This window comes from Echeneis naucrates, chromosome 4, assembly GCF_900963305.1.
Source record: "Echeneis naucrates chromosome 4, fEcheNa1.1, whole genome shotgun sequence".
Taxonomy (NCBI): Eukaryota; Metazoa; Chordata; class Actinopteri; order Carangiformes; family Echeneidae; genus Echeneis; species Echeneis naucrates.
Window position 1 is genome coordinate 7,483,103 of NC_042514.1, and position 24,742 is coordinate 7,507,844.

The 24,742-nt window shown below is 43.5% G+C and overlaps 1 protein-coding gene across 4 annotated transcripts; it reads left to right on the forward strand.

Moving 5' to 3' along the window:
* Window positions 1-1,784: 1,784 nt before the first annotated feature.
* zbtb7a (zinc finger and BTB domain containing 7a) lies at window positions 1,785-23,407 on the forward strand. 4 transcript variants are annotated; one of them, XM_029500092.1, is made up of 5 exons: window positions 1,806-1,921; window positions 4,390-4,458; window positions 10,654-11,217; window positions 12,247-13,127; window positions 15,121-23,407. In XM_029500092.1, the coding sequence occupies exons 3-5, from the start codon at window positions 10,732-10,734 to the stop codon at window positions 15,554-15,556; spliced, it is 1,803 nt and encodes a 600-aa protein (XP_029355952.1). In that variant the 5' UTR covers window positions 1,806-1,921; window positions 4,390-4,458; window positions 10,654-10,731; the 3' UTR covers window positions 15,557-23,407. The 4 variants fall into 4 exon arrangements, with proteins under 4 accessions (XP_029355950.1, XP_029355952.1, XP_029355953.1 ...); XM_029500090.1 differs by lacking the exon at window positions 4,390-4,458 and having other exon boundaries at window positions 1,785-1,921; XM_029500093.1 differs by lacking the exons at window positions 1,806-1,921; window positions 4,390-4,458 and adding an exon at window positions 3,096-3,115.
* The last annotated feature ends 1,335 nt before the right edge of the window (window positions 23,408-24,742 follow it).

The following is a 24,742-nucleotide window of genomic DNA, read 5'->3' on the forward strand; positions in this document are numbered from 1 at the left end:
TTTTCTCACTCTGCACACCACCTCCACCCTATCCCGGAGAAAACGCACACTATTGCCTTCTGTATTTACTCTCCCGAGGGCTCAGGTTTTCAGAAATATTTAAAATAATCCCACTTCCAGCCAACGACGATCGAGGAACTTTGCGTTCTGAACGTTCCTGTTTTATTCCGCCACTAATCACCTCAAGTGATTCAAACAAGCTTTATCTCCACCATGTTAGAGTAACATACTGATGTCTCAGTATTAATTATCTAATGTTTCAAAAATGTGACCAATCCAGTTCTAATATTTTAATATTTACATTTCAGGGCTAAAGCATAATCTACATTTGCTTCACTAGGCCTTCTCATGCAAGACTGGTAATGGAGGATTTCTACATTGCTCTAACTACCTCTGTTTCCACCGTGCAGCAATCTTTATTCAGGGATTCTTGTTATTGGCACCCTTTTTTTTTTTAAGCAAGATTTAATCAAAACCATCATTTAGACTGTAATGACAAACACAGAGCTGATGTCGGGTGTCTGGAGTTGTACAAGACTAGATTATGTTGGAGTGAAGGGCGACACCGCCATAAAAATGTCTGATATCATCTCACACTGCCATGGGCTGGCAACAACTAATTCTGACTGCATAATTAGGGCAAAATTGAATAAAGGGCAATTTTTCTAAATAGTACGTATTCATGTGATAGTCCATATTTGGCGTAAGGACTTTTGGTTAATTTTTTAAAACGCGTTGGAAGCAAAATCCCAAATGCCAAAATTAATGTGTCCTAAAGAAGTCTGGAACCTTTAACCCCCTTATGCCTACACAGACAGTGCTGAACACTGCCCTCTAGTTACAGGTAGTGTCACTGTCTCTCCCTGCCAAAGAACCAAATGATTGCCCTGCAAGGTTATCTGTGCAGTGTCAAGCCAGTGTCAAGTGGGACGCACCTCCTATGAGACTGGCAGAACGCAGTGTATAAATTTATACGTATGTGTGTTCATGAAGTAATTGACTTTAAGGTGCATTTAGAGGTGTGCTGAGATTGTTTATGGTGCAATGGAATCATTGAATACATCTTGTGCTCCATCCCACTCCGTGGCACAATGGCTGGCTTGCGTTCACTGAGGGGGCGTGCGGTGGGCGGTTGGAAGTGGCGCAACATCAAGTGCATGAGCTGTAAATTTACACATAGGGACTTGCGATTCCCAACCGAGGATAAGGCACTCTTTGAATTTGTAATGTCTTCTGTGATACCTCACCTGTTGGAGCCTGGCAACTATTATGTAGAGACAAGGCCAAGCCAGAGAGCATATCAAGGGGGTTGCTGGCAGCCCCTACTGTATGTGCTTGAATGTGCCATGGCTTGCTTTTGGGGTGGGACACCATGACCTCAGGCGAGAGGATGGGTGGGTGTGACTTGACTCACATAGAAAAGGAAAGGAGCACAGAGGGATGAGGCATGTGAGAAGAGACAAAAGTCTTGCAACTCAGTTTTACCTTAAAACAAGACATCTAAGTGACCGGAGAGAGAAACACAGACTGACATTCAGTGTGAAACCACAAAGTGGGAGGGTATGGGTTAATGATTTGTGTCATCTCTGATTGAGTTTATGACTTTGACAACTGTCCACTTATGAGCGCAAAAAAATTTCCACTTTACTTTTGCTTCATAGAGGGAGGAGGGGGAGATGAAGGGCGAATGCTGTTTCTTTAAGAGAGAGGGAGAGAGAGTGAGAGAGAGAGAGAGAGAAAGGGAGGGACCTCTTTGCCCTCCAGAAACCAGGAAGGGAATTGAGTTGATCTGCTGCTGCTTGTTTAGCGCATACGGGGCTTTAAGCTGCACAACAGTGAGAGGGAGAGAGAGAGAGCTCCAGAGAGGCGGAGAGGAGAGGGCTGAGCTAACCCACAATAAGCACCACCACGGCCATCGCAGGTGAGCTAAAGGCACCCTGCCATCCCCGCGCTGTCTGCCCTGGGCCTGCCGACCAGAGGGGAGCAGGGCAGAGGAGGAGAGGGAGGAGAGGGAGGAATGAGGGAGGGGGACAGAAAGGAGAGCAGGGTGGGGGGGTTGGCCGGAGAGGAGAGGTGGGTCGCAGCAGTAGTCCCCAGTCAAGGTTCCTCTTTTTTTAATCCTCCTAAAGTACTTCCTCTCTATTGCTCTTTACCTCTGGGGAATCTTGAGATAAAGTTTATTGGATGTGTTCAAGGCATTAACTTTTCAGGCAGGTGGAAGCACTTAGAGGAGGAGGAGAAGGAGGAGGGAGGTGGGGGCTTTCGAGAGAGGGTGGGGGGTACCGAACGAGGAGAAGCAGGAACCAAAAATAATTCCATTGGACAAGGTAGAAGCAATCGCAACAACTTTTTGGGACAGGGGCGATTGAATTGTTCAGTGTGGGACAAGTTGGGTGCTATGCGCGCAGAGCATGTTGTAGTGGCATTGGACTGTTTGGAATAGGAATAACTCATAATATAGGTCAGGAGTTTTGATTGTGTCTGAAATGTCACTCAAATGTGAGCTTATAAGAGAATCCACCTCTGATCTTTACTTACTGCTGTGACAGTTGAGGCTAAAATGTTTTTTTTTTTATTTTTTTTCTGACGAAGCGCGGCCCTGTTTGATGGCTGGTCTGCACTTTAATACCTGGCAGCCTGCTAGCAACATACTGTAGTGTATAATTCAGCCCTGAGTGCTTACGTTAGAGCAGGCTTGGAGATAGTGGGGGTGGTGAGGGCACAGAGAGCTGGGACTCGTAGTCCACAGCAAGGACTGTAAAGCAGGTCAAATGAGGTTTCAGAACTCTATATCCCAGAGTGCCTTGCCCTTGGCCATCCAGAAAAGTGAACAGCCGCCAGCCTATCCCAAGAAGGAGGTGTGGTGAGTGAGCAGCTGTTAAGCCAATGACAACAGGGGATGCGGAGCAGAGTTGTGGTCTGAAAATAGAGGGGGGGGGGGGGGGTGGTTAGGTGTCTGTTTGTGGGGATCAGGCAAGGGCTTGCCTGTATGACTAGGGCCACTCGTAAGTTTCCTGTCTGCTAAGGCTCTAGCCCTGCCCAAAGACGGAGGCAGCAGAGCTGGCTGACAGGCAGGGGAGGCAGATAGGTCCCGGGAAACATTTCTGCCTATTTGGTAAGCATGCCAAAAACATCCACTTACACACACACACTGTGTCTTCAGACTATGACTGAGAGGAGAAGAGAGGCAAAAAGAGGAAATAAAGACCATATCGTCCTGTGTGTCAAGGAGAGTGAGAGAGCTGGGGTTTGATAGAGTTCAGAGTTCTTGACCCACTTGCAGATAAAGGAGGGAATGGCATATAGGTCAGTGTTGAGTGCAAGGTGCTACACAGCACATTACTCAAATAAATAGCTGTTGTCTTAAAATTTTGTGTCCACATTGGGCAAACTTTTCACGGGCATGTAAACTCGTTGTGCATCTGTGTTGTCGTCATCCTATTAGGGTCCAGAATTCTTTTATGCTTTCATCTACTGCTGTGATTAAATGGCACTGGTGCTATTATTAGTAGAATGAAAAGATGAAGACAGTTTCACATCCTGTATTACTGCTTCTTTGGGGTGCTGAAGTAATTCCACAAAAACCACTGCATCAAATATTTTCTAGGCCATAGCAGAGCGATCATGCTGGTATCTGATAGTGTATAGGTAGAGTATTGAGTAATAGTTTATTTGAAAAACCTCAGTAAGTGAACTGTCTTCCTTGTGAAGGGACGAATATACAACAAATCCTGACAACTAGACTTCACTGGCTGGCTAAGCTGCCTGGGCCGTGTCTATGCTTTATTAAAATACCACCTAATATTTGTGCACTAAGCTGGTGAACTTGCGTGTTTCCTGGTTGATGACAGTTTTTCTCAGTTACTCACACCAGTCAATCTCATGACATGTTTTTTTTTTCCCAGTCCGCTTACAGGCCCCCACCCCTTCACCAGCATCTTGTCAAGAGTAGATTTTAATCTTGCCTGTCATGTTGCTTGCTTGCCACTCATAGTTTAAAGACTTTACAGGAACTGTAACTGCTTTGTTCAATAACCAGATGCATAAGTTTTGGCTTTCCATACTTGTTGAACTTGTTTTTTTAAATATGTGGGCATGGTGAGGGTACATGAAGAACACAGTACATGAAGACGCCCAAACTCTGGGAAAGTGTTTGAAATGCTTCTTGGAAGGTGGCAACAGACAACCCTGATGGCATTTTTTATCCAGCCAATGCCACAGAACATATTAGACACAGTAACTATTGGCCTGATATTATCCTCTATCGCCACTTGCTAGATGGTAAAGAAAAATGTGGTTGGTTCAAATAAATTCCAGCAAGAGGTTAACCTAGGACGCCATATGTGTTTTTGTGTGTGTGTGCTTCTGCGTCTGTGTTACCAACAATAGACTCCAGGGGAATTGCAGGGGACTTCAGTGGCTGTGGGCAGGTCCAAGACACCACCCATCAATTTGGCGGTGAGGCTGAGTACAGTTTGATATTCCTGTATGTTTGTGCCTACACCACTATGGCCTGAAACTAGCAGGTTCAGACAGACGGAGAAGACAGGTTGCGTGATGTCGCCGTGGCAGTTTGAGGCTTTATTTTAGAGTGAAATGTTGGCTGCATACAATACTCTACATGTAATAGTCATTATGTTTGTTCAAAGATATTTTGATGTGGTGATATTATGTATTGTGGTTGATATGGTGTTTTTTGTTTTTGTTTTTTTCCTTTTTTGTTTTGTTTTTTGTACTTCATACCTAACCACATCATTTCTCTACTGCTTTTCTGTTTCTTTATGTTTGCATGCACATACGTTTTTCATACTTTTCATTTTCAAGACGTTCATCAGTCTCTTCCCTGGTAAATGCAGCTTCGCTCCCCTCTAATGTTCGGCTCTCCTGGTCAGCTGTTCAGTATACCACAGCTCCCAGCCTGACTAGGCAGACAGACAGACCCCTCTCTGTTGTTTTTCTGTTGTTGTGCTGAAGTCTAGGGGGAGTAAAGGGGCTTCTTCTGTTCTCTTCTGGGACATTTATTATGGAGAGGCCAATACAACCTGATTAATTAAAGTAGAGGAGTAAGAGGCTAGGATATTTTTTGCTTTTGTTTTGTTTTTTCAGAGTTGGGGTAAAGCTAGACTTAAATTTTCACTCTTTTGAGTTCTATGACACTTTTAGATGTCTGATTTAATGGAGAGTTTTTTAATTTTGATATTGTACTGTTAAAAAAAACCCACGCAAATTAGCTCTTATATTAACAAAGGACTACAAACCAGAGGCAACTTTTAATTGAGCAGAAAGGCCAACTGATCTACAGGGGGATATGACCAATATGACACTGCCTGCATGTTTATCTAGTGAATTGGTTCAGGATGAAACAGAAGAGGAGATGGGTGGTTTGCATTATGGGATAGTGAGACATGGGAGGGTGGGTGGGTCTATGCTGCTTTGCCTCCTCAGCAGTGGAAAGGGGAAGTGGGTGGTGTGGTGGGTACTGTGCAGTAAAGTGTGAGACAGAGATGGAGCAATGATGAGATGAGAGCGACAGATGAGAGGAAGAGAGAGGCAGCGAGAGAGGGGGTCAGACAGTAGGGACAGGGAGAGAGCAAGCAAGCAGAGAGCTGGTCATCTGATAACAGAGCGGGTTCTGTTACACGCTTGCCACAGACTCACAGGAAGTCCTCTTTCCCTGTTGGGCTGCGCATGCACAGAGTGCTGCAGCCAGGACACATTGGGCCTATGGACTGACCAAGTGGCCAGCTTAGGTTTTGCTGGACGAAGCTGCACTGGGGAGTAATGCTGCTTCTGGAGACGTACTAGAGGTTTTGTTACATTTCCTGGTTGGCAGTATGGCAGTATCAGGGGATGTTACTCAAGCTAAAAGGAACTCAGACTGTGGATGTGGTTTTATTACACTGGAGTTTGAAAACTGCTACTGCTCAAAATATTTTATAAGACTCGTGGCTTCACATTGAAATTAGAAATGAAAGACAAAAATACAGCCTGTTGATTTAATACTCTAAAGAGCTAACATAAAATGAATGAATGGATTTATTTTACATAAAGTTATCACTCAGTTGTTTTTCTCTATATGCAGTGATCTAAAGAGACAATACAATATAAAAACAATACTAATCTGTAAAATATCTTATTTAAATTCAGGCTGAGACAACTGCTTAGCCCCTATATGTCTATATGTTGTCTGAACACTAATTTAATGATCTCTGATGTTGTCATTTTAGTGCTTTTTAGTTTAGTTGAACACCCTCCATTGATACAATATATCCCTATCCCAACAACGTAACATCAATAAGAAAAAACCTTTTTGAAATTCAATACAGAATTTAATCACTGTGTCTTTAATTGTTACAAACAATAAAGAAAACAAAATTCAGACAATTTTAGAACATTTTTGGGACTTTCATAAGTTATTTGCTACCAATTTCACTCTTCCTCCTGGCACCACAAAACTCAAACCTTTATAAGGACACCATAAAACCCCCTGCCAGCTTCCTCACATTAACATTGCCCAACTTATGGGCGGTTACCTTTCCACGTATTGAAGCAGGTTACACCAGGTAACTGAATGAGATCCCTTGAGTTTATCATTGACATCTGAGCCAGATTCTTAGGCCACCCTGCACTCAGGAGTTATGAGCGAGCTTGAGAGTTTAACGCCCTGCCTCGCCCACTACCTTTTCACTGGCTTTGTGTCTGTATTTTGGCAGCACTTCCTGGTTAGTTTCTAGTGAAAGCTGCCAGGCTCAGACCAACCCTTGCAACTTCAGTTTTATCAGTCCCCTTGCTCTCTTCCTGCTTTGCTCCCAATATGACCAATCAGGTTTCCTTTCACTACTGGAAGAAGTGACTCACTTGACAGTGGCACTTGTTCAAAACCCACTTTTCCTAGGAACTCCTGCCCCCTGCCCATTTTGATAATCTTGCACGGTCATCTTGGTCCAACCTTGAACTTTCTTGACCTAATGGAAGTGATTGCCTTGCAGGCTAGGCAGGCTTGCTGGCATGGAGACCAGTAGAAATAGAAAGATTGGAAAAGGTAAAATGGGAACACAAGCACAGACAAAAGCACAGGTCCAGCCAAATTGGTCATCTTACTGTCAAATATCAAGCAACTTCATTTGTTTTTGGTTCTGGCTTAGCTGTTGTGTTTCCCTTGTACTCTAATCTTAACCCAAACAATTCTGGGTGGTAAATATACAAAGTACTCAGATGGAACATAAGCTACTGAATGTATGAAGTCTTCACCTTGTCTAGTTAGAAAACATCAGAGGTTGCACAGGGTTAACAGTTTGTTCCTTTGTATTTAGGAATGACTGGTATGTGTCAGCCAAAGAGAGAGATACTTTGAGAGTGGAAATTTTGCAGTGCATCTTAAGCAAAATGAAACTGCTTTTACTAGCACAGCCTGATGTCAACGTATTTGTCTGTGAATGACAAGCAAATTGGGTGTGACTATCTTGGCATAGATATTATGGACACACGCTCAGCATAGTCAACTGACGAAACAGCTAAACAGAAGGCTGTTGTTGGTTGTTTTGCCCCTGCAGTCTAACTTTCATATCTGTTCCAGCTGTGTGTGGATATATGGGAAGGGGTAGAGTGATGTTATGGATAAGATGCAGGTGATGAGGGCGGAGATAGGATGGATAGGCACTGTGTTAGGGCGGTTGTTTGACTTGCAAAGCAGGCCTGAGTGCTCATGGACAGGGCACTGAGAGAAAGCCCTTCCCTGGAAGTGGAACGCCAGGGACACGGATAGCTGCTGCGCTGCTTTGTGCTGGGCTGCGGGCCTTGTCACCCATGGGCATGAATTAGTGATAAGGAATGTTTCAAGCCATGAGGAGGTGTCAGGATCAGGTTTGTTGTACTGTTTCCTGTTTCTTAGTGCTCTTTGCGGGTTAGTCAGGGACAGGTGGCTCCTGCATGCGGAGTAGTAGTTGTCCCTCTATGCTTTGTTGGGACAATCAGGTTGGTGCTTGTGCATGCGTGCATGCAGGTCACACCAGGTAACTGTGTGTGTGTGTTTTATCTCCTCTCAGCTCAGCGTCTTTACCCACAAAGCCGTGACCCAGGGTCAGCTGTGTGTCCTGGGGATAACGCACTACACAAGCTTGCAGCAATGGCTGGTCTACTGCAGGTGCTGTGTGTCTGTGTTAGTGAAAAGCAGGTTGGCTTGGGTCTGGATGGACTCACAGAGATCTATTTCCACCTGCGAAGCACATGACCTGTCGCCATGTGTTTGCCCTTTCTCTTGCTCTTTCTTCCATCTCCACTGCACTCTGCTCCCTCCCTCTCACTCCTGTGCCATATCTCTGTCTTTGCCCTGCCCTCTCTCAGCATATTCAGATGAGGGGTTGGGTAATAAAATTTGCACATGCCATGCTGGACAGTTTTCATCAGAGCATTGTGAATGACATTGGCAGTGTTTGCATTTGCTTTGTGGTCAGCTGCCTATCAAAATTTAATTGAGCTAAGGTGATGGACAGTAAAGGGAAAGATGTGGTGCAGCCACTTTTACCATTGATCAAACAAACAGTAATCTGAAATAGTCTGTTACTTGACTGTACAAACTTTAATTTAAGCAATCTCCTTACCATACCTTACCACTTTGCCTTAAATGAAATAATTATTAACAGTTTCATAAGATGACGAAGAAAATGTCCGCTCTCCTATCTCCTCCCAGCAAATGTCTATTTTTTTAAAGGCCTTACCAAATGCTGATATGTCACCAGATCTCAAGGTGTGGAAGCAGATAGGCGTTGTTGTTTACAACGGAGAAGAGAGAAGAGAAAAGGAGAGGTGAACACAGGTGAACACCCATGAAAGAGGAGAGGCAGCCAGGTTAGGCAGGTTTGTTAGTGAGGTGCAGCACACAAATATACCAGGTGGGCAGGTCTGCAGGAATGTTATTTAAATGTCTTGTTCTACTTGAGAGCAACTCACTCAACGTACCCTTAACCCCCACCCCCACCCTTAACCTCATCCCCTGCTGTGACAGCCTGGCAGATGGAGAAGGGGGTAGCAGGGTTGGAGGGGATGGATGTCCTATATGTGCTCATGTCCACGTGTATTTCACACGTTATTGATGTCTCTGTGATGCTACAGTATTTGTTTGTGTGCGAGTGTGTTAGTAAGAGAAATCGAGGATGGCTTGTTCTGTCGAAACCCCCCTCCAACTGTGCCGGCTTCAGTCGATCATTTTAATCTCCCCCCACACGTGAGCGAGGGGACAGCCTTTCCTGAAACTTGGCACATAGTACAGGGTGGGGTAACCAGCTCAGACTGGATTGAAAACCTCCCTTTTTAATACGGTTCCCTTGCTGCTTGTTTCATGTCCTTTTCCTCCTCCCATGGAGTTCTTCTACAGGGTCCGCGCTGGCGGCCCCCCAGCCTCCCTGCCTCTCCTGTGGCTCTCGACTGACACAAGCAGCACAGTACATCTCCCAGCATGCACCCTGATTCCCACTGCCCTCTGTCTGTTTGTCCTGCACGACCTCTTGCATGATTTCCCGCTCTAGTGCATGTACACACACCCTGTAGATGTAGGCATATACACAAGGAAACTGGCCTACCTGCACACAAATATATAGTCATTAACACCATCCTTCGGTTATTCACCCACTCATGGTGGCGGAAAGCCTAGCCAAATGCCACTTATATTCACTGCCATCAGAAAACGAAATTATTGGAAATTAACACTCTTGTGTAATTGAGCAATTTTCTAGTAAATCTGTACAGACAGTGAAGTTCCTTTCAAATCAATTGGAGGCAGATATAATGAGGAGCACATGGATACAGTAAAAAGGACTGAAATGTTTGAATTAATTTGTAATGGCTGATTTTTTTTTTCTTCTTCTTCTTCTTTTTTGGGGGGTTTCCTCATATGAAGTATCCTTCACAAAACAAACTTGTCAAACATGTGGCAAATGTAAATTGTTCCCATTCCAAGCTTTCTTAATTTAAATTAGTACCTTCTTGATGTAAGAAATAATGGGGGGAATTTGAGAATGCTGACTCTATATAAAATACAAAATTCCATCCAAACTAAAGTTTACATTTTATTAGGAGACTCAGTCAATAAGTAAGTAAGGATGTAGTATAGAGGATTGAGCGGAATGATATAATTTTAAATTGTTATCGAATGTCAACATCGTGAGCAAAGTTGGGAGTTGAGTCGTATTAGGTTGCGGACCACTGACTTGTTTTATAACACCCTATACTGTTGTTACAGTTTTCTCTCATTGTTGTATATTTTCTGTTTTCCATATAATTCTACGAGACTTTTAGTTTAAAACAGATTTTACCATAATAAAGTGACTTTTGCCATCAGGCTAGTTTTTTTTTTTTTTTTTTGGTATAACCCAACTTTCAAAATTTTGTGACAGTTTCTGTTTATTTTGTCTACTCGTGTATGTTATAAACTGTCCACTCGCACCTTCTTCTTAAGATTTTAGATTTAAACTATGTACTATGTGGAACTTTGATCTTGTGTACTGGGTGTGTTCTGAAGCGTTTTGGTGTGTTCCTAACTGAACAGCATTATTCACTTCTATCTCTTTCCTTAAAGTCTGCCATGAATTGACTGTGGTATTTCATATTTATCTTTGTCTCTCATCCCATTCCTCTATCCCACTCTTTTCTCTTCAGAAGGGCAGACGGACAGACGGCAGGACGGATACACGGGTGGGGGCTGTGCTAGGCGGCTCGGCGGCAGGCTGGTGGAAGATGTCGTCAGGAGCCGGTGGGAGGGGTGGAAGGCGGCTCAGAGGGACAGCAGGCGGCGGGGGTGGAGGAGGAAGAGGAGGGGCAGGAGAAGCAGAGGAAGGCCCTGTGGGGATCCCTTTCCCTGAGCACAGCGCAGACATCCTGGGCAGCCTGAACAAGCAGCGGCTCAGCGGCCTGCTTTGTGATGTGCTCCTGGTTACTCAGGACCGGGAATTCCCAGCTCACCGCTCTGTCCTGGCGTCCTGTAGCTCATACTTCCACAAGCTCTTCACCTCAGGGGCTGCTGCTGACCAACAGAATATCTACAACATCGACTTTGTGGCAGCAGAGGCTCTGGGAGCATTGCTGGACTTTGCCTACACAGCCACATTGACAGTTAGTCACAGCAGTGTGGCTGACATCCTTGCCGCTGCACACCTCCTGGAGATCTCACCCGTCCAGGACGTCTGTACACATCTGCTGGACACCAAAGTGCTCTCCCCGCCGGTACAATATCATTATTGATCTCATGTTGGCATGTGTTAAGTTGCATCTAAGTTTTGAGATATATGATCTGCTATGTCTTTAACAACACCATTAACAACATACTCCAAGTGCTGAATTCAGTTAGTGCCAGAACAAAATCATCTCATATAAGGTAGCTCATATGTTGTGGAACTGGAATAATTCAAAAGTTATCTAGTTATTCTGGTTCAAGTACTTATGGAATGAGGTTTCTGGTCATTATACCATCCCTTTCATTAAATAGTCGGCATAGTCAGGCTTACATCATGGCCTTTATCAGTCTCTCTCACTATGCCAAACACACGCCCACAGCCTTGGGTTAGTTCAGCACTTACTCATTCTGAGCCAATGGCATGTGTGGATGGTCAGTGGGCTTGCTCACAGACTACAGACGCAGCATTTTGCAGCTACACTTCAACACCTTCAAGTATAGCTGTGATATGGTGTGTCTAAATACATATTTCACTCCATCATGTGATACTTTACTTTCATAATCACAAAAAAACTTCACAGCCTGCTGGATTTTTAATGAGTGTAACATTGCACTTTGTGCTTTAATGTTGCCTTTAGCAAATATTTTATTCTCCGAGCAACTGTTAAAGACCACAACACAGACACTTTTTTAGAATTTGGTGAATGTGAAAGTGTACGTGGGGCTCTGGTTTGCTGTATTGTTTTTATACACACAGCAGTTAGTGACGTGTTCTTCCAATTAGGTTTTATATTCGCATTGCACATACATGTACCCATGAGCATACTGTGCCCTTGGGTGTGCATCCAGGATACTCAGATAGCAATCTGCCCATGCTGATCACATGTAAATATAAGTCTCCGTACTCAGCCTTCCCCTTAGCTGATGTACTTGAAAGAATTTGATTCAAGAATTTACCGTGTTCTTTTGTATTTTGATTTTGTCCTTCCATCTCTCATTTTCTATCCCTTGCACAAACTTATCTTGAATTAAATTTTCTTCTTCAATTGCTCTTTTTGCTCCCCATCATTTTTCACTAGGCGGGCAATGAGCGAAGAGATGAAGATGAAGATGAGGAGGGAAAGGGCAGAGGTGGCAAGGAGCAGGGGAACCGGGTGCGGGCCCGGGAGTACCTGGAGTACTTCCAGAGGGGGGCACACTGGAGCAGCAGCTGCAGCACCCCAGAGCTCAGGGACCTGCCTACACACCTGCACTTTAACCACGGCAATGGCCCCAGTAATGGGGCTCCTGGTGAGTACTACTCTCCCTTGGCCCTCGCCTTGGCCCAAGCTCCAACACAAGAACCAGAGGAAGAGGACGAAGATGAAGAGGAAGAGGAGGATGGAGAGGCGGTGCAGAGAAACGGAGCAAGCCTGGGGTCGTCCTACTACCCTACTGCCCAAAATGGGCACTTTTACGTCCCTGCTGACCCTAGGCACCTGGAGCCAGAAGTTGAGGATGGGGGTAGGGAGGCAATGGTGAGAGAGAGGGAACGGGGTTCAGCTAGTGCCCTTCTGCAGCAGATGATGGACTCCATCGGGAGGCAAAAGGAGCGTGCAACAACCGGGGAGGAACCAGGAGATGGGGACGACCCAGACATGGAATTTTACTTGAATTATTTTAACAGCACGCAGCAAGAGGATACAAATCCTGTTGCTGTGACACAGGGAGTGCCACCGCTCTGGTTATCAAGGGCCAGTACAGGCCAAGACAGAGTTAGAGGAGAAAGGGTTGTTGGAGAGAGAGGCAGTGGGGGTGGAGGAGGAAGTGGTGGCGAGAGGAAGATGCGCTCTAAGGCCTTCCAGAAGTGCCCCATATGCTCCAAGGTCATTCAAGGAGCAGGCAAGCTACCCCGCCACATCCGAACGCACACGGGAGAGAAACCCTATGAATGCGCCATCTGCAAAGTGCGCTTTACAAGGTAAGCCCAATTAATGAAGTGACTACCCCATGTCACATGTACTAATAGCTTTGGACTTGGCGCTGTCGACAAACCACCCAGCAAAGGGAAACACCATAAAGCCAAGAGTAGGAGTATTAGCGCTAACTAACTTAGCTTTGCATTAAGAAAGCAGTGCCGTGTAATGTTTACCTTGATTGTGGTCTGAGTCCTTAGCCAATCAGAATGATGAGCTGAATATTCTAGCTCTGAGCGTGGGGTCAGATGATTATAAAAGTTTGTTTTATTATGACAGTCTTCATAGCAAAGTCCTGGAATTTCAGCGTAGGGGTCCTATAAAAGAAGGCTGTGCCATGGCAGTGTTATCTAGTGGAGGGCTGCTATAAAGTGCTATGCTCTGATACAGAGGGGGATCACAGGCCCTGAATGGTGCTCTATGTTCTCCAATGCAGTAATTTGAACTTTTGATCTCTGGTTATGCTGATTATTGCCCACAGCAGTGTAATTACACCACCCCCTTCCTCTTTGTCACTCCTTTACCTCTCTAATGAAATCTGCCATGTGCCGCTCAGATAAATATGGCTAGTCTCCAGCAGGAGACATGAGTGCAAATGGTTTTCCTGTATTTCGGAGTCCTGCATTTTCCTTGAAATCATTCCTTTAATTAATTAATCAGTGGACTGGTGCTGGAAATAGATGCAGTGGGCTAGAAATACCCAGATACTCTGCTGGCATGGCAGGTGGGGAAGACCAATTCGAACTTGCCTTCTAGCTAAATTCGATGGCAGAGGGAAGGGGTATTGTAATCTTAATCCTGTTTGATCGGGGTTAAGAGTGTGCCTTGCACAGTTATAAATCACTCCTGTCCTTTAAATAATTCACCTCTGTCAGTTTACCACTTTGTTCCTAGTCTACAGCCAGTGTGTGCGTGCGATTGTCTGTTTAACCTCAACTATATATGTTTGTTAGAATTTTTATATTTGGGTCACAGTCTGTACAGACCTATAATGGCTGGAGTGGTTTCGTTGCTCGTATCACAGCTAATCCACTTACATGGAAAGTGTATGTGTGTGTCCCAATAGAGTTCTTTTCACTAGAATTGTTTATTGAGAAGCCCTCTGCCCTGGATGCTGAGGGGTTAGACAATTTAAGAGCTTGGGAGCGAGAGAGATAGTAAGGGCAAGAGGGGGAAGGGAGGGACCGACAGACAGAGTTAGATAAAGGCCAAGGCAGGCTGATAAAGTTTAGTGGACGTCGTATCAATGCAAAGTAAAAATGGCTCCAGGACATAGTGAAATTATATTAGATTGAGAGAAGTCAACTCCAATTTTGTTATGTTTTGAAACAAAGCGTAACTGTTAGAACTCATATATTGAAAATTGAGTCTCCCATAATGGCAAATGACTTGTATGGAAGTGACACCTACTCTTGTACAAAATTCAGCTTACAGGCATAGAATTGGGTGTCTAAATTGACAACTTCAACAATTCACATCAAGGTTTTTTTTATTATTATTTTGGAAATGTACATCTGCAGTTTAGTTATTTTTTTTTTATTCACAAAAAAACAAGCATTTTTGCAATCCATCATGGTTTCCTCCTCAAAGAAAAGAACAGGAACCATAAAAATGCCATCTGAATGTTGAGCTTTCTTGTCAGACCACAGCTGAGCTCTTGTGTGCAATTACATAGATAAAGATGTAAATGTTTATTGCTTCTCCTCAGCTGGTCCGGCTGCAAAAATAATTCTATTGGAGGAGAGCCAAAAGACAGCTATTAAATAGGTACTAATGCCATCCAAAGTATATCAAGATGGCTACTGGTTAATGTGAAAATGTATAATGCTTAAGGTTAATTATGTATTTTGTGCATGACATTAGATAGCCTGAACGTAAGCAACTGACTGAAAGGAAAACCTGATACTGGGTATCCTGAGTGTATGCAGATGTCTTCTTGTGCATTACATTTTTTTACTTTGTGTATTGATTGTGATTGTTTATTTTTCTCCCTCCCAGGCAGGACAAGCTCAAGGTTCATATGCGGAAGCATACAGGAGAGAAGCCTTACCTGTGTACACAATGTGGAGCTGCCTTTGCTCACAACTACGACCTGAAGAACCACATGCGCGTACACACCGGCCTGCGACCCTATCAGTGCTCTAGCTGCTTTAAGACTTTCGTGCGCTCAGATCACTTGCACCGCCACCTCAAGAAGGACGGCTGCAACGGGATCCCCTCTCGGCGAGGCCGAAAGCCTCGAGTGCGGGAGCCAGGGCTTCTTGAGCCCCCCCTGGGCCTGCTGAACCCCAGCTCCGACACAGGCCCTGGGCCTCGTACCATCAGGGGACGGCGGCGTTCTGAGGCAACCTCAGAGGCGGAAATGGGAGGGGGTGCTGAAGCCCATGCACACAGTCCTCAGCTGCAGGAGTTGGCAGGAGAGGCAGGGCCCTGAGACTGCAGGGGCAACAAGGACACTGCTGGACACCATAGTCACTCTGCACTGCCTGTGAGACAGGCGAGTGAACAGAGGAGAAGAAACACACAAAGGCAAACTTAAAAAAAACGAAACAACTAACTATTCCTCTATAAACCAAATCAGGGTGTCACAAAAATCTAATCTTTGTATTTCTTTGTCCTTTTACTTTGGGAAACAGATTGACTTGCAGGCACTTGAGTCGGTTTATCTGTTTAAGAGCAAAGAGCGCTTCAAATCACACACCCATGATGTCCGCTTTCTGGGCCATTTCTTTCTTTATAATATTAGGGGTTTTATACATTGGCATATGTGCTTAGGCAAATGTATAATAGATACAAAGAAATTGAGCAACTATGCAGTTGATTTAGATTTTTATTGGTTTTGTCCTCACAGCCTTCGAGCTCTAAGCAAGGTGTCTGTCAAACACCTTCTGGCTGCTGTACGGGTGAAGCGAGGACAAATCCTCCCAGTGAAAACAACTCTTTTTCTATTCTTTAGCAGGTCTGAAATGTACAGTTACCATAGAAACAACATTGCCACATTATGGCATATGCAAGGAAAACTCACCACAGTTTTGATGCAACAGTTTTTCTTCTCTAAATGTTCCAGAAAGAATCAGACAAGGGTTTGATTGAAGTGTTACTTACTCTATAAATTGAATTTTAAAAATCTATGGTTTGTCTTATTGAAAAACAAATTCATGTTGAGTCAAATCCACTTTAATGGGGGCTCATCAATTGCAGGACTAGGGAAAATGAGGGGTGGAGAGTTCGTGTTGTTAAAGCACTACCATCGTCAAAGTATCTGTTGGCTTGACTACATTGCCTCTTATCCCTCAAAACTCTGCAATTTTAGCATTTCTGTTTTCACTTTTGATTTGTCTTAAATTTTGTGTTGTTCCTTTTTGTTGACTGCTTCGGGTACTTGACACTTTATAATTGTATACATGTATATACAGCAGGTGGTGATATGACATTGGTCCCCTCTTAATGCTGAGGTGTACTTACCAATCGGGTTTTTCCTCTTAGGCTTGATGTCATATTTCTCACAGAGTGAAACTTGTGGGTGAACGAAAAAACTGTATGAATGTTTAAAGAAACAAAAAACACATTGAATCACCCATTTGTCCTAAACTTAACACTTGAGATGTATAGTTCCTGCCCAAAGGATGAGGAGGTCGATTGAATGAATGTGCTTAACTTTGTGCAGTTTTTCGGAATCTGTCCTTGTGTGACAAGGCGCGGGTAGCATTTAACCAATTGCAGGTTAAAGGAATGGCAGGGAGGCCAAGTGAGAGAGTGACAAAGAGTACGAAGAAATGATAGATGAGCACCTTTTTTCTATGTTTGCACAGCTTTACTAAAGATATCCAACAGAGCGAGAGAGAGGTATATTTAAAGGAAGTGGGCTTGTGTTGGGGAGGGAGTGAGAGGAGGTTTATGTATCACGCTTATTCCAATCGTTTTGCCCTTGGGACCACACAACCGTGAGGCAACCTGTATGATGAAGAGAGCAATAAATACCTGTCGAAGTTGGGAAGCCAAATAGGAGCGCAGCTGCAGCTGGTTGACGGGGGGAGGGGAACAAGGGAAGGGGAGGGGGATCTCACAATTTCTGTTGCATTCCAAAATATAATCTCCCCCAGCTCAGCCACGTTTACAGGCAGGAGGGGATCAGATCAGGCCTTTCCTCTCCCTCTCTCTCCCTCTGTAGTCCTCTAATGCCCCTGAACCAGCCTGGAGGGGATATTATTATATTAGAGTATGGTGTTACTGTGGTTAGGATGCCTGGTGCTGGCAGTTTAGTGCGTGAGTGTGTTTACATGTATGTGTGCATGTGTGCATGTGTGTGCATGTGTGTGCATGGCAGCCAGGGTCCCTCTGGCCACATCATCACTGTGAGAGTCAGCCACAGCCTGTTCAAACATGCACCCTGAGCTGCCAGCCCCAATGCACTTCCTCTGTCTCTCTCTCACACACACTCATGCTCATTGAGTCCAAGTATTCTGTAGAGAAGGAAAATACCAGGGCTGACATATCTGTTCGAATATTGTCAGTGACTCCATGCATCTGGATTTGTTAGTCTTAAAATATCCAATACGTGTGTTGTCCTCCAATCCAGTGTAATTTTCCAACGAATCACATTGAGCTTTTGAAATAGAACGCGGTTCAGCCCTCCCTCGACATCATTCCATCATTTCTGCAGTGCATCTGCTGTGGTCCAACGATAAGTCCCTTTTGCAAGTTAACTAGAAAGAGGCAGGTTTTGAATGCACTTTGTCATTGAGGAGGACACTTTTTTTAACAAAGCGGGTACAAACCAGTTCAGAATTAGATCAGTCCTTCCCTTTTTCAGTCTGTGGTGGTGAAGTAGAGCTCCTTCACTGGTTTTGTTCTGGTTTTGATGACAAGTTGCCAAAGAGAGAGAGAGAGAGAGAGAGAGAGAGAGAGAGGGGAAAAAAAACACCCAAACAAACCAACAACGGAAATATGCGAATGAGTTCACATCTAAAAAAGAGGTGCAAGCAACCTTTTGGGAATCGGAACATAGAATTAATCCATGTAGCTGATTGCACTTGAAGTTAGTTAAAAAAAAAAAAAAACATCAAGCGAGTTATCTTTATGCCTTAACATTAAGAAAGGGGGTAGAAGGAGGAGACAGATGAAGAAAAAAGGGTTGCGTGTGCGCACACATTTCTTGTGTGCACAAGCATGCATTGCTGGCTGGCAGGCTGGAGGGTCTCAGGACAAGCTTGGATAAACAAACTTCGTGTCTACCCCATCTGTTCACCAGCTACTCTCATAACTACACATGTTCTCCGAGGAACCGCAGTGATAATAGGTCCACGGTATACCACAGAAGCAAAACTACCATATTGTTAAACAACTCACCGGATAGTTGCTTGTTTACTTCCGAGCTCTCTTGGTGCAGATTTACAGAACTCTTCGTTTACTCTTGTTGGTCATTGTTAGGGGCTGGCCAGGTCTTGATAGTTTAAGTGTCTATTTCTGCTTCTCTGTTATGATGAAGATGGGTTTAGTGCTTCACAGTTTGACTCCCAGGAGCAGACCAATGTAAGGTAGGCATGTCAACCTGGATTTGGATATTTATGTATAGTGGTACTTGAGATGGAGTCCTTCCACCCAGGTAGTCTTATTGTGGCAGAATATGTATCTGTTGAGACCTGTGAGCCATCTTAAACATATATTTTGCTGGACCTCAATAATTCCCCCAAATGTCTTAGTTGTTTGTTGATTAACCAAAGCTTTTTGCCCTCAATCTTAGTCTACTGTAGACTAGAGAAAATTATGTCCATAATTTATCCAGACTGGGCCTCCCTGACTAAGCCACACACAGATGCCCTCCTCTTGAATACATATGCAGAGAGGTGTGTGGAGTCTTACAGATATTTACTTGAGTTTGCTTTCTCTTTCTCTTTTTATCCTTGTGGACAATAGAATCAGAGTTTTAAGGATGTATAGTTTTTCTGTCTGTCTTCACAAATTTTTCTTAAAATAATGTGTTGTGCTACAGCTATTTTTTTTTTCTAACAATTTCACACAGCTGTACGCGTGTGTGTGTGCGTGCGTGCGTGTGTGTGTGTGTGTGTGTGTGTGTGTGCATGAGTGGGGGTGGGCGCGTGGTTCTGGGTTGCTGTGCCAGGAGGGTGGGGTAAATGGGTGCTTGGGTGGGGTTATGGATATAAAGCCTGATAGCACTGGAAATGGTGCTTTAGCTGAGAGAGCAAAAGTTTGCACTAATGTTAAATGTCCTTGTCCTGCTTATGGGAGAAGGGCAGGAGACCTCAGAAAGGCCTGCGAGTTTCCATGAGCACAGAGCAGTGTGGTTAATACTCAATGGTTTCATAAGGAGTCCATCCAACCCCTCCATGGAAATAATCATGTACAGAATATAAAGAAATATGGAGCCATCCAACGACAACGACAAATACCAAAGGAGAAAAAATGACTTGTATTCAAGTCATTGGACATTTTAAGCTACCAATCTGATGTTGGATTAATGGAGTTTTACTGTTCAAACTGAAGGCTCTTGAAAAGAGATTCTGGATGTAACTTCTAATGGAAACTATAAACGGTGTGAAAACAGCAAATCATGCTATTTATCTTAAAAATATTCCAAATATACAACATTTAGGCACTTAAAAAGTAGCAAAGCCACTCAGAAACCATTTGAGTTGGTCCTGTTTTAATGGTTGAGATTTAATGTGTGCAGGTGCCAGAGATATTGATTCCAACTTTCTTTAAATTGAGAGATAGGATTTATCAATGTTTTTTTCATGTTCAGTGAAATAATGCATAATATTTTGAAATGTTAATGAAAACTATTGTTTGACACTGTTGTTTTGATCATTGCTGAATTGGATGATTTCAGTTACATTTTGAACTTAATTGAAATGTTTTCTAACTGAAGCAGACTGGGAAGTCATGGCCCTTGAGAACTAAACGAATTGTTTTTATATTCCTGCAGTTGTATTGTGCAGTCTGGGGCTGAGGCTCATTCCCACCAGGTGGACAATGCAACATCACGAGCCTCAGTGTGCCTTAAGTGGATGGGGACAGACAAAACTCACACATTCTCCTGTTTTTTTTTACTTTGCTCTCATTTTCCACCCATATCTTAAGACCAAATTGTAAAAGTCAGTCGGATTGGTTGTGTAATTGACCATTTAGCTGTTTAAGCTTACTTGAATGAATTCCTAACATCTCTGTACTAGCCACTACATCAGAGCAATGTCTCTATCAGCCTCTATGGCTCCACAACTGGTGCGTCCTCAGCCTCAGCCCCAGACCAAGGTCACTCTGACGCAGCCCACACAGAGACAGTCTCAGAACTTCATTGAAAATGTTTTCAAAAATTGACCTTGATGCTTTTTCCTACGCTGTTATCAAAGGTTTTTGGTGAATCTATCTATCGTAGAAGGGCATACAGAATTACCAACAACTATGATTACAATAACTGTAAATAATCAGCTGAAGCAGGACAGAGTGACTGTTATTATTCGTGACGGCAGAGGGGGGGACTGTTTGCTTTGCTTCATCATTTTGCTACACACCTGATTTTTTTGTGTTTTCCATTAGGCTCTTGATGCACAGCAAGCTGAGCGCAGCATATGCAGTATGGCACTATGCGCAGCGTGGCTCTGGCACTTGCACAGACAGCCCTGGGTCCTTCAGAGAGGCAGCCTGCTGTCTGTTGGCTGCTCTCAGCCAAGTGGGGACAGTTTGCACTTGGAGTTTTTCTCAGTCTCTGGGGATACAAAGGTTGGCATACAGGGAGGAGGATTAAATACGGGTGGTAGGGGAAGGCTGGATGTTGTTTTCAGGGATGAGTTTAGAACGCCCGGGTGACGGACTATTTGCTGAGCAATGGTTCAGTGTTGGTCCTCTAAGCTGGTAGGAATTGCATGACCACAATACGATAAGAATTGTAACACAAAGGAGGTCACCACAGATTTCACACTGCTGTACTGCAACAAAGAGAATGTTGCTGATCTCTCTTGTCTCTATGTAAGTACTTCTCAGGTGGAAAATACACTGCTATGCATTGGTTTCAATGTCTGCTCAGTTTGTAGTTATGTCTGATCACCCCCCCAACTTACTTACTTGCGTCTTTGCCTTTGTTGTCCGTACCAATATTCAACATAATAGTTCCCAGAATGATAAAAGCAGGAGCAGTTCCCTCATTGTCAAGTTATTAAAGTTAAATGTATAATTTTCCATCTGATATTGATCCAGTGAACTGTTTGTTGGAGGGAAGGAGGCCACTGGAGATTCAGTCTTATTAGTTGGACTGTAACATTTTTGAAAAGAAATGGGTTTGGAAAAGCACAGAGGCAGGGAGTTGGATGCTCCCTTGGTTTCTTCTCCCCTCGCTTTTCTTCTCTCCGGACTCAAGAGTCTACATCTTTGCTGCTGACTGGCCTTTGATCAAAGATCACACACCCTCAGCAGGAGAATCAGCAGGAGAGAAAGGAGGGAAAGAGAGGATTGGATAATGTCTGGAGGAAAACACAGTTTCAGTTTTCAGTCACCTAAACCAATTTTAGGATACATTCCTTAACTTCATACTGTGATTCCCACTTTGGAGTTTTATGGCAGGTGTAAAGGAATTGAGCTGGAGACGGCAGGAAGAAATGGTCAACATTTTGCCGTTGGCTCTTTCAGTCAGTCTGTCTAGTGTCACTATTCTTCTACTGTGTGACAGACAGACATTTAGACAGACAGCTCGGAAGGCCCCTAGTGTACCGCTATCCAACTGCCTTTTTTTTCAGCTTCTGCGATTGTAACAAAAGCACTTTGCGAAAAGGCCATCCTGAATTTTTTGTGCTTTTATTTTAAGGTTATCACTATTGTTATTAATTTGTTGTTCCTGTTGATGTCTTATTTGTTTTGTCTTCTCAGTGCAAACGATTATTTAAATGCAAAAAAAAAAATAATAATGATAATATGTTGAAAATGAAAAAAAACTTAAAAACTTGAATATTTGGTATCTGGATTAAAGGTGGTCTGAGCTACCACGCCATCTGAACATAAACAAACACATCTCTGTTGTACTACCACCATCCCGACTATTATATGCAGCTTATTGCATAGTCACACAATGGTAGGAGGGGGCATAGGATGGATCTCCCCACTACCTGCTGTCTGCTTACTGTCTCAGATCTTGTTGGGAGAAAGGTCATTTGAGCTCATTTTGGGAGACTCCTTTTCTTGGAAAAGAAACCTGTATAACAGTCGCAAAGCTTTCTGAGAAGGCTAGCTGTGCTGAATGTTAAACATGCAGTGTTGTATCCACTGCAGAATCTCTTTGTCTGCAATAACGCCCTGTCTGTGCAGTTAAAGGCTGGATCTGGTATCCATATAGAGCTTAAATGATTATGGGGGATGGATGAAATGGCCAAATGACCATCATGCACTTTTGCAAATCAGAACAGAAATTTATTTGGCCTTAACATCTATGTCAAATCAAGATTATTGCAGTAGCATGGAAAGAATGATATTGACCATAATAAGCATTCAATAAATTTCTAGTTCAGTAAATGATTTAACTTTGGTGCAAAAAGAAATAGGCTACTATTTATAATAGATTGATTTGTAACTGTGATTATTATGGTAATTCTTTAAAGAACTTTTTCTGATGTACATTTAAAATAGTGGAATATGTCCCAGTTCTCCAATCTGGACATGTAATTGTGAATGCACACAGAGTCACCTTAACCAGGAAACTGTTGCTCCACTTCTGTCTGAGTTCAAACTTTAATGCTTGTTAGATACCCCTGCGCCGCTTCCCCCTCCCCTCCCACGCTGATACACTCTGTGTGCCACAACAAGTATATCCCAAAGGCAGAATACCTGCTGTGGATTCACTAATTGAACTGAGTGTGGCCAGAAAGTGCAACATCATCCAGCCCGTCAACACACACAGTGCAGCAGCCGTTTTCTGTCCTACATGATTCTGTGTGGATTTGCTTTTGGAATAATCCCTTCCTCATCACAAGGATTTTATTTTATTTTTTCTCAGCAAAGCGGTCTATCAGTCCATATTTGTTTGAAGCTGCAGGGGGTAGGGGGTGTTTGGATGAGTATAGGTGATATTTTTTGGGAGAATTTGCACTTTTTGGTGACGAAAAGAAATTGTATTGTGTATGAGACCACTAAATCCACACAGTCTAAACCATATAATTCCATTTTGTGTCATTTTTGTTTTGTTTTGTTTTTGTTCTTTTTTTAATATATCCAAAAGTGTCTGGCATCTGGTTGTCTGGTTTAAGAATATAAAATCTTTCTATTAAAAACAATGGTTGCAGAATTTTTGTGTATATAATTGTATCTTAATTATAACTGGTGCGACGGAAGACATCTCAACATTTTTAAAATGTGGTTTGTTTTGTATTTTCTATCACTGTAGTCAGTTCACGAGTGACAAATTAGTTCCCTGCGCTGACCAGAAGGTGGCAGTATTACCCCTGTTATGATGCAGGGATTGGCAAACGCTGACACAACAGTAGTGTGTGTGAGTGTGTCGCTTCCCCTTGCATTCATTCTTCGGCTCACACACTCACCCTATTCACAGCAAAGACCAAGTTAATGTCCACATTTCCCCTGATGGCTCAACATGAACACATTTGCGGCCATTTTTTCATGCAAATCATAAATTACGGATGAAGTATTTCCTGTCTAGACACAGTTCCAGCTGACATACAGAGCGGTGTATGTAGTAAAGCTTCCAAAGGCTATTCACTCTCCGCTTATGGCCATGTGTGCAGATATATCTATTGATCTGAAGCCACTCGTCCTATTTTAAACCTGATCTGTCCCTGAAGTCCAGTGGTAGACTGCAACCACTGGCTTGTTGTCACCCTGTCTTCTTGTTTGTCTCAGTCTGTCTCCCTGAGGCGATCCTGTGGGGTGACAGAGGTCATAGAACAGCTCATTAACCCCACCCCAACAGCCCACACATTGCTGCAGTCCTTGGGCCCTGGCTACACACACACACACACACACACACACACACACATTTTATAATGCTCCACTAATAGCAGTTAAGTCGACGTAAACCCGCTCCTTGAGCAGTATGCTTTGAGAGATGCACCGTGACACACGTATGTCTTGCGTATGTTGTATATATTATCACTGCATCCTGTCACCACATATGCAACACACTTGTATATTTGTTATTTCTATGAAAGATAAATTACTAATGCATATTTCCTGGATTAAAACATCTTTAAAACCAGTATTACAGTACATAGCCACAGAATAATATATTAAAGAATGAGATATTTTATTCAGTCTTGTTGGACCTGTTGGCCAGATGTCTTGGGGCTCTGAGTCATTAATTGTTATGTTTGTAAGGTATTTAAAAACACAGTGGGATATGGTGTTATTTTCCATGTTCAGACATCATTGTTGCAGTCAAAACACATTGGATAAGAAGAACAGCAGCACTTCAGGTGCTAGGAGATGCCTGGGAGCTGTTGTCTGGCGTCTCTAGTGGTATTATTCCCCCAGTCTGTGCAAATGAATGTGCACGCATGTGTATATACACGTACCTGCAACTGTTAAGATGTTTATCCAAATGCTTGTGCACAAAGGTGTGGTTCTATAATCTTACTCGCTCGTGCACATGTGCATGCATGCC